We start from the raw sequence: 13,211 nt of genomic DNA, 5'->3' as shown, positions 1-13,211 counted from the left end.
GATGTCTCTACTACTTGACATTATCTTGCATTTATTTTGGTTTAAACAGAATTGTTTGAATGATGATTGATACAGACAGTATGCTAAGGTTATTCAATATTGTAAACATCTGCTGGAATGTAAATCATTTTTGTACTCAGTGAGAAGTATCTGATTTGCTAAAGTAGGAGTAGCATTTTAGTAAGGGAATAACATTTGCGTACTTCTTATCTATGTGTATAAAGCTGGCTACTTGTAAAATAGATAAATTACAGAAGAGAAACATTAGTGTTCCATATTTTGTTTTACTCCCAGTTTACATTTGATTCTATTTGGCTATTATCACAAAAAAAGCCTACTTGGGAACCATTCAAATGCGACTTTACAAAGTAAAACGTTTAATTTTAAGAGTTTGTTTTCACACTTTTCTTTATAGTCTGGAACTGAGAGTAAACTTGGTTATATGGAAGAAAATTAATCTTGTTGAGGAGGCCTTGTGTTAGTTTAGCAACATGAAAATTACTTTATTTGTTCATTCACCTGAGTTGAAGTGAGTTAACCAGTTGTAAGGGCTATTAAAGATATTTAAATGCAGACATGTACTGCAGCCACTTATCATGTCACTGGTGCATATTTTTTTACTCATGTCATAACATAAGTGGCATTGATGTTTGTGCATTTCTTTTCAGTGAATATTACCTTTGGGTTCTTAGTCACAGTGTGAATAGCCTGCAGTTTTTGTGTTGTCTATGCATGCTTACATACTAGTATGAAAAGGATCTTAATGTGAGCTCTAGGAAATCAAGTCAGCACCACCTAACTGGTTTAATAGTGTTGCTTTTTTGTAGCTGTGTCTGCACATATACTTTGAGTGGGAAATGCAGCAGATTTCATTTTGTTGCTCCTTTAACGCAGATGCTTCTGCATATATTGAATTTTTTTTCCATAAAACTGTCATTCATGTGCTTTTTTTTTTACCAAGAACACAGTCTTTTAGTACCATGGATACTGCCAATATTGTTGTTCTCCAATTGTCGACGTTGTTGTGCATGTGTCATGTTAACAAGTGCAGTGCAAAGATGAAAATAGATGAAATGACCAATTGTGCTGGCAGAAAGTATGTACTAATATGCTAATATATTGCACACTGTCCTGGTTGAGATATCACTGGGGTTGGGTAAGAATCAGTCACTGCAGGATATTCTATCTGTGGCTTGATCCGGACCTGATGAGTGTAAATGCTTGTGAGAGTGTTGGAATTTATGCTAAGACTTTCTGCCTCTTTGCTGTAGTTGTGCCCAGAGAATGCCGAGGAGTTTGTGGAATATTTGACTCGCATTGGCCGCTTGGATGATTCAGCTGTACTACTGGCTGACATTGTCAACAAGGAAGACTTTGTCTCCAAGGAGGGAAAATCAAAGCATCAGGTAGGATAAGTAGTGATGGTGTTTAAAGATTTCGTATTTGATAGAAGATGTATATGTGCAGTGCATTTGGTGTAGTGAGAGAAAGCTCATGCCTGGCCTGTTTGCACTGACATCAATAGCTAGCGTGGTTTGGAAAAGTTAGTATATAATAATTATAATTTGTTGTCAACTTATTTTAGGAGCATTTCTAGTTCACTATACAAGATAACTATGAGCCAGATCAAATATAATATTTCACAGCCTATATCATGGCACCTCTAATGTCTAATTTCATGATACATCAACCAGTTTGATATGCTGATGGTGTTAGCATATTGTATTTTTTATTGTGAAAGCAATACTACTCTAGGTTTCGAGCCTTCAGCGTAGTGCGGCTGGTAGCCACGTCTTACCCACGTGACGCTGTGATGTCGCACCCCACGTGACACACGGGATGGCAGGAGCTGCCAACTTGGGTCTCTCGTTTCACATGGGACGGTTATGTCAGAATCAGCCTGCTAGGACTCTGGCATTCACATTAACCCTATAGACCACTAAGGCACGTTCATACGGCTTGGTTAAAGCGGGGCTTTGTGTGTGGGCTGAGGAGAAAAAAAAAAAGAGAAGAAGAACGCTCCACCACCCGCAGCTGTCGCTTTCGCTCAGTATTTGGTTCAGCAGCGTTGAACCCTTGTAATTTTTTGGGGGGAGGTTCGATAGATTTAGGGAATTATAATTAAGCAGTTAGCATGAAAAGCATATTGTTTACTAGGCATAAAGTGAATTATGAATACTACCTCTTCTGCTACTGCTTGCAAACGCCCGCAGTTCTTTTTTTTTTTTCTATTCACGTTATCACAATACCCCCATTTTAAGAGAGTTGCGGGGCAACTATTCTAATAAAAACACGGGATTCACCTGCGAGAGATGACACAAGCGGATACCATAGCAGCCCGTTAGTAAAACAATCACCAGAGACAGATGCTCTGCCACACAAGAAGAAAATGGAAGTTCACGCGGGAGCGCGACAGAAACATTAAAAACAGCACAGACATGACAACAGTGCAGTTAACAAAACCACACAGAAGGAGTGCGGAGGAGGGAACGCCCTCACACACGACTTAGATAGTCAGCGCCTACATTGTCAGTGCATTTGATGTACTCTATAGTGAAAGAGTACTTCTGCAGGAACAAGTTAAATTAGCGCGACTCACAGGCGGTCATGAACCTGGTCTGAGGACAGAGTGCGCCGCTTGGTAGATGGTAAATGTGATCCTGGCAGGCTCGCCAGATTGTGGTGGATGTAAATGGGTCCAGGATCCTTGTGTGCTCACAGGCCAGGCGAAGGCGAGCGCCACTTGTCTGTGGTTGCGTACTACCGGAGCCGGTGGGGTTGCTGGTAGCTGCAGAGTTGAGGACCTTGGAAAGAAGGTGCCGTTGTGGTCTTGGCTGCTCGTTCTCAGGGCTGACTCAGTGCGGCCAAGCCCCGAGAAAAGAAGAATCCAGCACCTTGGGCACGCTTCCTTCATCTTCGTTTTTTATTCTTCTACTTCCTCTTCTGCTACTGCTTGCAATCACCCGCAGTATATTTTCCTATTCTCATCATCACGGTGACATTATTGAATGCATAACATAGTGTGGCTTCCGTAAACATCTGTTAAATAATTTCTTTTTCAGTTGTGGAATGAGCTTTGTGATTTGATTTCCAAGAACCCAGACAAGGTGCACTCGCTCAAAGTAGATGCCATTATTCGAGGTGGACTTCGCCGTTACACAGACCAGATTGGACAGCTGTGGAATTCTCTGGCTGATTACTACATCCGTGCCGGACTGTTTGAGAGGGTATGTTGTAGCTGCACAAAGCTCTGTGTTACTGTTTTACTGCGAAGTGTTTTTAGTTGTAAACTCATTTAGAGGAAGATGTGGAAGGGGGTATTTTGTACATATTGCAAACCCCTTTTGAGGAAGACTCGAGTGACCTGGAACACAAGTAAGAATGCAGAAGCACAGGATTTTGACATTCACATTGTTCATGTAGCTACACATGTTGAATCACATGGGAAATGCACCCATTTCCTTTGATCAGGTCTTACTACAAAGTACCGTTCACAATTATACTTGCCCCGCCGGGGTGGCGCAGTGGTTACGGCGCTCGACTACTGTTCCCTAGGACGCGGGATCAATTCCCGGCCTCGGCGGCAACTTTTCGATGGAGGCGAAAAGCAAGGTGCCAGATGGTCAAAATTTTCGGAGCCCTCTTCAATGGCGTCCTTCATAGCCTGAGTCAGTTTGGGACGTTAAACGCCATGAACCAAACCTAAGTTGAGTTTGCTGCAACAAAAGGGCAAGTGTAGGCATGAGACGAGTTGCAGATGACAACGGTGTGTTTTTGTTGTCCTTTTTCTGGTTCCCATTTTTGCACTGCTCCCATCACTTAAGCCTGTAGTGAAAGTTAAGCTGCTGTGCTTGTACCATTACAACATTGAAGACTATGTTTAGGAAAGTCCTGAGCATTTCACATAGATGCAGTTCCCTTTTATTGAAAGTTAATGACTGTTAGTGTACTGATTTACAGGGTTTAAAATTGATTCTCTTCCAGCTGCGCACCCTTTATGCTGTGTTTTACTTTATGCTTAGGTGGTTCTTAAGGCCAATGCTGTAAAGGTGTTGTTCTAGCATTTTCTGAACACGATGGTTGCACCTATTCCTTTTTGTATAGGCAAGAGACATTTATGAAGAAGCAATCCAGACAGTCCTTACAGTTAGAGACTTCACTCAGGTAAATATGTTTGTTTCGATCTACTGTTTTGAAGCCTGAAAACACTCTCAGGGCTGTTATCTCTAATGTCTGTGCCATACCTTACCATGTAGGAAAGGTTGTAGCTTTAGGTAGTCGTGGTCTCAATTTCATAATAATTTTTTGAAAACTTGTCTCACAGATCCATGTTTGAAGTAGAGCATTTCATATCTGTTTTAAAATCATGTCATAAAAATGCCAAGCCGCTATCACCGATATCTTATGGTTAACAAAAGTATTATGTCTTGGATGTTTAACAGTGAATGGCATAATGTCTTTAGTTCTGTGAATGATGGCTCAAGCACTAGGCAAATGGTCTTAAATCGTAAGCCAGAGTGCCACCTGTTACTTTTACATTGTTTGTATTTTTATAAAACTGAGAGTTAAGCTAGTTGGTGCATCATTTTTTAAAAACACACAGCGCAAAAAACGTAGGACAAGTGAGTAGACGGGAACAGCGCTGTTCCTGTCTACTCGCTTGTCCTGTCTACTCGCTTGTCCTACGTTTGTTGCGCTGTGTGTTTTTATAAGATTGTATTTTTCTACCTGCGTCACATGGGTAACTTGCAACTTCCTCGAAATTCCTTTTCATAAAGGAGCATAATGAAGTTCCTCCTCAAAGGTATTGTTGCTGTGTCACATGGCTAACAACTGGCTTTTCACAGAAGCTGATTAGATGCTGTTTACTATCTAAGTGCGCATAAAACAAATTGCTAAGTGAAATGCATGTCAGTCAGCATTTATTTAACTCAGATCACTAGGGTTGCGAGTAGTCCTTTTGCCTGCTCAAGGGAGATGACTGAACTTCTTACACGAGCAACTTCCTTAACCTTTTGTTCCTAAATGACTGGCATGTGACACGGTACACATCTCCCTCGAGATCAAGACTACCTTGGCTGAAGGGAGTTAGGAGTTTAGCCATGTGCGTCAGGAGCAGTACACTTAGCACAAACGTTTGTTAGGTTTTTTAATGCGAAAGCATTACTTCGTATGTTCACAGATTTCTGCCTGCAGAACGTGTCCGCAAAATTATGTCCGCAGCAGTTGTGAGTAATTGATAAGTGGTAGAGGTTAATGAGTGGTGTCAATCGATAGAAAGTGACATAATGTTGTGTCCGAAAAAATAATTAGGCCAATAAGTTAATTAGATAATTAATTAGAATATTCACAGGAAAGGAAAGGTGCAGTATTTGTCACACATGTTCTGTGGACACGTGAGCCGCGCCTTAAGGGAAGGGAGGAAGTGAAAGTGGAAAGAGAGAAAGGGGTGCTGGGTAGTTGATGTGACGCCACGCAACTGGAAGTAGAGCCAAAAAAGGGCATAGGAAGGGATTGGCGCGCAATTTGAAAGTACCGAAGACTAAAATGGGTAAACAAGAAGTGAATTAATGTGACGTAGAGGATTTGACGTCGCAACCGGAAGTAGAGCCGAAAAAGGGCATAGGAAGGGATTGGTGCACAATTTGAAAATATCAATGACTAAAATGGGTAAACAGGAAATGAGTTAAGCAACTAGAAACAACCAGAAGCAACCAACAGCAGCATCCATGCTTTCGCATTACTCTAATGCAGATTCTGCAGTGCTCTTTAATATTTATTGGTTTGTAAATTAGCAGCATGTGTGTGGCTCTTGCGACAAAATGGTCTATGCACCTGTTTTCTTCAGGAGGCATTTGTTGCTGCATATTTTGCTTATTAGCGAAAGTAAGCGTCATTACTCACACCTGACCATGAATAAAAAGAGCAGCGTTGGAAAACGTACTTGCATATATACTTCCTTAGCTCAAGGGTGATGTTATGTTTCTTTCAGAGTAAAGGTACATTTTGTTTTCATGGGTTTAAATGCTAGTTGGTAGTGTACAATATAAAATGAACAGTTTTATATAGTAATATATGACGACTGTTTGGGGAATTTTTCAGGTATTTGATGCATATGCCCAGTTTGAAGAAAGTGTTCTCTGTGCTAAAATGGAAGAAACTAACAAAATGAAGCCCAGTCAAGAAAGTAAGTGCAAGTTTATTTACCCATATGATAGAAAGGCATGACTGAATCATTTTCACCATGGGTGCTTTTGGAAGGATGTACAGTGGTTTTCTGTTAATTCAAGCATCTACTTTATTCAAGGTGCATTAAAGTGACAGTCTACTGCTGGAGGCAAGTGTAAAAATATTGGCATATTCTGATAGATTTTACCACTTGGTGGCAGCATTGAGAGAAGAAGTAGCGGTTTAACCAGGAATGCATATTTTAAAATGATCAAGAAAGTCAGGTTTTAGCAGATTATGGTGGCATACCTTGTCCTTTTGTTGCTATTAATGCCATTTCTTTGGAGTGCCTGAATTGAATATACTACATTTTAAGACCATGTCACAGCGTTATACAGACAGGTATTTGTGTTAGTATCAACTTAAGGCTGCATACTTTTTCTTTTTCTGTAAAATACTGCTGCTTTTATTCTTAATCTTCCTTGATTCGCTTTGAAAATGCGTTCGAAACAGAAAACCACACAGCCGAAGATGCTGTCATACTTGTAGTGGTGCTGCCATCAGCAGCGCTGCTGTTCTTCTATAAGCAAAAGCGATTGTTAGTATCTGCGGTAGATTTCATTGGGTTTATTTAGTTTAATTATTCATTTCATTCTATTTCAAACCATTTTTGTTCTCTCAGTTGTAGCTTCAACAAAATCTGTGTATCTTAGTTAATGACAAGTCCTGCACATGACTTAGGTGGTGCGGCAGTCATTGTGTTCATAGAGCTTCATAGAGTTACTATACTAACTCTACATCTCGCCCACAGCATCAGTGTTTGCAGATGGAAACTACCCCTTAGAAAACGAGATTACCATATGGAAAAATTAAGCTCTAAATGGTTCTGCCATGTTTCTCAGCTCCAAAGCTGCATATTTGTTAATTTGGGTATGGAGCTTTCTAATGAAGCAAGAAAATAATTGTTGAAAATGTCAGACTGTCCCTTTAAAAAACGACGCTGAGTTCATATTTATACAAATGCTTTCTAGTAAATTGTTTTCAAGGATGGTCTGGATATAACTGACCTTGCTTTTTGCTCTTCGAGGCATCATGTAGTAGCGCATTCACATTGCCTTTGAGGAGGCTTTCTCTTATGTTTCTCACATTGGAAGTGGTCTGAACAGAAAAGTGGGTACTTTGACCCCATGTGTAGTAAAACTTCAATGAGTCAAATTTGGTTCATTCGAAATCCAAAATAATTTGAAGAATTTCTGTGGGCCTCTAAACTTGACCAGATAATTCGAAGTGGCAGCCTGCATCAGCCCAGTAATTCGAAGATTTCGGGTGCCACATGGAGACGGCCCAATCCTGATTTCATCCCAAACTGATGAAGCAGTGGCCCTTTAGAGTCGTAAGACAGCGCTTAGAGACGTGATGATTTAATGCTGATGCTTGATATGCATTGACCCCTATCTCCAGTACTCTCAGCAATAAACCAATCTGTTTTACGGCTTGTGGACAGCCAAAGCATGTGCCTTCAGAGGAAGAGACTTGCTTCACTGCAGTGCAGCCATGGATATTGGCTTTAAAGTAGCATGCTCTCAGTGCTTGGTCAGAGCGTAGCCGGACTGGAGGCACGCGCTCTTTACTCCTTTCTGGCCTAGCCTTGGTCAAAGCACTGCCTTATGGAGATGCTTACATCAAAATATTTCCCACCTCTAGCAGCTTGAGGCAGTGCATGTTCCGGAACACAGCCATTTTTCCTCCTTGCTTACTTTTCAGAAAGGCGACCATCTGGAATTGGGGGTAGTGACATGCAGAGCCCACCTATTTATTTTGCAGGGGCTAGGGTAGTTTTGGACTAGCAGTAGGTAGGCTGTGCCCCATGCCGGTGCATGTGCACTGCGGGGCTCCATGCATAATAAAAAAATAATAGTAATTGGTTCTAAATGCTTGCCGTTTACCTAGCTTGTTTGTACTGATGGTTGCTTCCTTGTACCAATTGTAGCAAATGTGAGAACAACTGCTAATTATCCCCTGAGGCGTGCATCGCTATGCAATTCAAATACAGGGCTGTTTTCAAACTGCAGCAGCTAGCTGAAGCGGGGCAACTCCTGCTTTTTTCCATTTGTTTCACTTTTTTTTTTTTATGAAGAGGTATGGAGTTGACGAGTAGAGCTTTACATGGCAATATTTTCTGGTCACAAACAATGATAGTGATATTTTTACCTGTGTCTCTTTATTTTCTTTTCCCAATTATTGGATGGCCTTACTGACTTTGAAATGATGAGATTTTACAATAGACTGAGTAACATCAGCTTTTTGAAAACTTTATGATATTGTGGTCGCTCTATCTTTGCAATGCTGAATTGAAGTCTTCTTTGCTTAGAAAGCAAACCTTTTCAGTTTGGTTGGATGGCTTTTTTTGCATAAGATCTGTGGGCTTGTATATACATGCTGCATGAGCTTAACTTCTTGCATCATTTTCTCAGGTGACCTTGAGCTTGAGCTGCGGTTGGCACGCTTTGAGGACCTTATGGATCGACGGCCACTCCTGCTAAACAGGTTTGTTGTGTCTAACCATCCAAAGTGCCTTCCAGTGCACCTTTCTTCCCTGACTTATTTTTAGCTATGCTTACCTTACAGTGTCTTGCTGCGGCAAAACCCCCACAATGTTCATGAGTGGCTGAAAAGAGTGAAGCTCTTTGAAGGAAAACCTAGAGAGGTGAAAAAAAATGTTAATTTTTGCATGTGCTGAAAAGTGGCAGCTGTCATATCAGTCTTCAATACAGAATCAACTCTTAGTTTGTATTATTTCCCGTGATGTCTCTCAAAAAATATTTTTTTTTCTGTTTTCGTCCCCAGATAATCAATACTTTCACAGAAGCTGTACAAACCATTGACCCCAAGCTGGCCACTGGAAAACTACATGTATTGTGGGTGTCTTTTGCCAAGTTTTATGAAGAAAATGACCAAATTGAAGATGTAAGTCATTCAAATATATCCTGTTTGTTTTAAAAACCAGGAGCTTTGTCAAGCACCTGTGTAATGATGCTGTTAGAATGGAGTGGCAAGTTAAAAAATTTATGCGACCAGGTAATATTTCTGACAGGCCCAAGAAAGTATTAATTTTTAGCAGTCTAAATATACTTTTTAAAACTATTTAATAGGGCTGTGATTGAAATAAGATTGCAAGTACTGGTATTAATTGTGTAAAAATTGTGTTGTAATTATTGGTAGAAACAATAAGCATTATTTGTTTCGAAATTATGTTTAAGCATCAACTAAGCCAAATGTTAGTAACTCTTGAATTGCACATATATCAGCTTGAAAATATTTTTCAAAACTGTTTACGAGTGCCACCCTTGCGCTTAATGTGCCAAACTACATCAAGCTAGATGTGCCATCCTAATAAAGATTGGGAAAACTGTGCCAAACTGCTCTCAGCTGTTGTGAAATACGTTGGCTATCAGGGCACACACAACCTCAGTTATCGCTGAAGTTTCAAAGTTTGAAGGTTTATTGAAGGCCATCTATCACAAGAAGGATTGTTGCACGGCATCCATTCTTAATTTTTTGTAGTCTGCAGTAACTGAACTAAGAAAAATGAATGTTGCAATGCGGACTTCTGTGGTGTGCTTTTATGCCATATGCACAAGCCACCTTCAGTCTGCCGAAGTTTTAGCATGCATTTTGCAGCCGCTGCCCACTTCACTCTCACTTAGAAAATAAAACTACTAGTGTGTGCACAGATAGAGATAAAGCTGACTGACGCTTTCCAGGCTTGTTCTATCTTTAAAGTCTACCTTTCGTCAGTGTGATGCCGACTGGCCGGTCAGTTATGCCTAATGTGCGCCAAACAATCGAAAGTTGTATTTAATTTGGTTGTGTGATTTCTTCATGTAGGGAACATTACTTCTACCTGAATATTGTCTTTGCTGAACGCTTATGAGTCAAAGCTTGTGCGAGGGGCTTGTGCTTACGCTGTGTGCAGGTATGGCGGCAAGGCTGAGACATTGTTCCACAGTATGCTGCAAAATTTGTGACTGAACAAATGACACTCTCTTAAGACTCAACTCTGACATTCTCACAGTTTGGCCATTAGCGAAAAATGGCTGCGAGGCACAGTTTGCCCATTTACTTTAGCCTAAGAGCTATGGAGTTGGATTCCTGGCAGACTTTTCAGCTACATAGGATTTCATCTAAGTAAGAAAAAAGCACGTCGTCAGGGTGTGCAGTTCAGGCAATAACTAGTGATACTGATAAACATGCTCTAACGTGGGATGATTCGGTTGGGTTGCTATGAAATAGAATGCATATTTCTCCGTTAGAAGAGCAGGGGAGACTACGAAGGAACAAGATGTATTGACTGCTTATTAGTCAAGATTTAGCACTGATTGATTCACTACCATGAGACTGCTCCCACAAGCTGTGCATGCGCAGGTGGCTCGCTCCGAAGGGGTGTACAGTGCTGCATCGTCCGCATTGTGCATTTAAACTGTCATGTGAACCTTATTTAAACTAGGCCCATGTTCTTGAGAAATAGGAACAAGTGCACGAAGTTGCTGCTTTTGCACTTCTTCATTCGTTTCAGTTGTGCAACATGGAAACCACGGTGCTCTGCCATTTGTTTAAATAAAATGAAGCACTACACATCGTGCACTGTTCACGCAGACTTTTTGCGCACTCCTGGTCAGAACTGTTGAGGATGATACTTCAGGGACTGATCAAGACTGGGACTGGCTCAGGCCAGTCTGAAGTAATTAAACACATTGAGCCACCTTCATACTGGCGGCTGAATCTGTTCAATTACTTCAGTGTGAGGCCAGCATGAATATGCATGAGCACCGGCCATAACTGGCTGACATAAGAGAAAAATTCAACAGGTTTTAAAGTTGGGGACATTTAATAAACTTGTTGCTGCTTCACTGAAAAAAGTAGAAGGCTAAACAACACATTTGAGCTTCTATGCTTGTGAGTGTATTTAAAATATCTGCACTTAGTAAACCTTACATAAAAAATTTTTCAAGGGTGTCTTCTTTTCTGTTTGCAGCATGAAACTCAGAAGTAAAGGCTTGTCAGGTGCAACTTCGTGGCAATAATGAATTTAATGCTTTCGCTGTCGGGCGTTTCTGGTCGTGACGCACCTCCAGTGTCGGCTTGGTATCAGGGAACGAGCATAGTGATTTATTTTGATTATGATTGCTATACAAACAACATAATCAACAGAATATGCATATTTCAGTGTTCTGCAGGTGTTGTTAATTAACACCATCATCATCAGCCTTATTATAAATTAGTTAAATGAGGACAATATAAGAAAAAACACTGCTCGATACTTCTTGAGAGTATGAATACAAGCTTGGCTCGTATTCATTATCAGAAGAGCCATCGCTCCAGTCTGCAGTGAAAGGTTCCGCGCAGTCTTCCATCCGAAAGTAACCGTGCGCACAGAGGGCGCACTTTTGGTGGCCCGCACAATGGAGAGAAATGGAATGTTGTGAAATCAAGATGAAAAGAATCTAAAACAACCTCTTTTGTTGCTGCTATCTGTAAGCAAGGGCACGGCGAGAGAGAGCAAAAGCAGCAGTCGACTCATGTGTATAATTATTGGAGAGGCAATGGCGCGCGCCCCTGAACTTGACGCTTCATAGCAGTTAGCCAACAGAATAAAAATAAAAACCTACAAACCTGCGGCAGATGTCAGAACAACCCTCGAACCCGTAATCGCACGCTCGCGTCGTGTGATCGCTTAGCGCGATAGAGTAGAGCGCGTGGAGTGACTGCACCTTCCAGCAAAGAAGGGATGGCGGGGATGGGCATGGTCGCTCCATACTCTTCAATATGTATGTACCAACGCAGCGTGGGGCGAAAATACGAACTTGTACAAAGATTTGACAGATGGCGCAGCCAGTCCAAGTGCGCCAGCTTCGCGCTCAGGCACGAAGTTTTGAACGCATGATAGAGAACGTACCGCTATGTCGGTGACACTGTGTGGGGGAAGCGCGAAAACATACTGGTACGTTTGTGACAGCAAAAGGGTTAATGATGTGGCACACCTTTATTTTACAGTCATGCTTTTCTAGCATTGCTTTGGATAGTTTCTGAAAATATATGCTTCAGAATGCTTGTAAAATAATGCCTTGTTGCTCCAAACTGCTTGAGAATAAAGTTTTAGTGCTCCAGAATGCTTCTAAGTTAGCTTTCTCTGCTCCTACTGCTTCAAGTTGGAAATTTGGGTGCTTTAAGAAGTGCTCCAAAGTGCATTTTACCAGTAGCATCACTGATAAGAGCAGATATGATTTAATCTGTCCTTCTGCTGATGGCTTGAAAAGCAGTATTTTTGTGGCTATTACTAATAGTAAAAGTATTCTTGCTGGCTTATTTAGTACATAAGGCACCATATATGCATTGCGGCTCAAAACATCCATGATGCCATTTGGTAGTCTTATTTTTTTTTTTCAGAAGTTTAGTCTATTTTTTCTGTACTAGAGCAGTGCTCAGATGCTCTCATGCATGCATGAGCATTAAGAAGAGAGTAAAAATTGAATTATTTCAAAATTTTTGTGGGTTTTGAAAATTTTTTTTTCAATGTGCCATAAAATGATGGAACATTTGCATCAACCTTGATTTGTGCAGTTTGTTAGATTTTTTTATTTTTTCAGTGCCTATTAAAACAGTGAATTTGCTATCAAGTGACATTAGGTTGTCATTGCAGTGTTTTGTTTTTTTTTTCCCTTAATGTGGTACAGTTTCTCATGGCTGTGTTTATACCTGGAAGCAGCAACATTAGTGAGTGAGCAGGAAGGCAGGAAGAAGGTGTAGCTCAGAACTGCAGCAGTGGCCTAGTGGTTTGTATCTGTCCCCACCTTGAATAGACTGAAACATCTTGTGTCATGGCACTCTTTGGCCAAAGCTGCCATTGCACCATAAAAATTTGTTATCACCAAAAAGATGTAGCTAGGTTAGCTGTCAGAAATCTAGGAACAAAGCTGTCACATATTATGTAAAGTCGAACACATGATGCAAGGTTAAGACAAGACATTCTGTAGAGATATTGT

The 13,211-nt window shown here is 40.8% G+C and overlaps 1 protein-coding gene across 1 annotated transcript in view; it reads left to right on the top strand.

Moving 5' to 3' along the window:
* The window catches only part of fand (Pre-mRNA-splicing factor SYF1 fand), a 65,601-nt gene that overhangs the window by 2,904 nt on the left and 49,486 nt on the right, over positions 1–13,211 (top strand). Inside the window, exons 5-11 of the mRNA XM_084587823.1 lie at positions 1,272–1,406; positions 3,063–3,227; positions 4,105–4,164; positions 6,103–6,187; positions 8,643–8,715; positions 8,797–8,875; positions 9,016–9,135. Coding sequence (XP_084443949.1) covers positions 1,272–1,406; positions 3,063–3,227; positions 4,105–4,164; positions 6,103–6,187; positions 8,643–8,715; positions 8,797–8,875; positions 9,016–9,135 — 717 coding nt within the window. The remainder of the gene's footprint in view (positions 1–1,271; positions 1,407–3,062; positions 3,228–4,104; positions 4,165–6,102; positions 6,188–8,642; positions 8,716–8,796; positions 8,876–9,015; positions 9,136–13,211) is intronic.

Source organism: Amblyomma maculatum, chromosome 1 (genome assembly GCF_055883805.1).
Source record: "Amblyomma maculatum isolate TAMU_Amacu chromosome 1, ASM5588380v1, whole genome shotgun sequence".
NCBI lineage: Eukaryota > Metazoa > Arthropoda > Arachnida > Ixodida > Ixodidae > Amblyomma > Amblyomma maculatum.
This window is presented reverse-complemented; position numbering and strand designations above follow the sequence as displayed.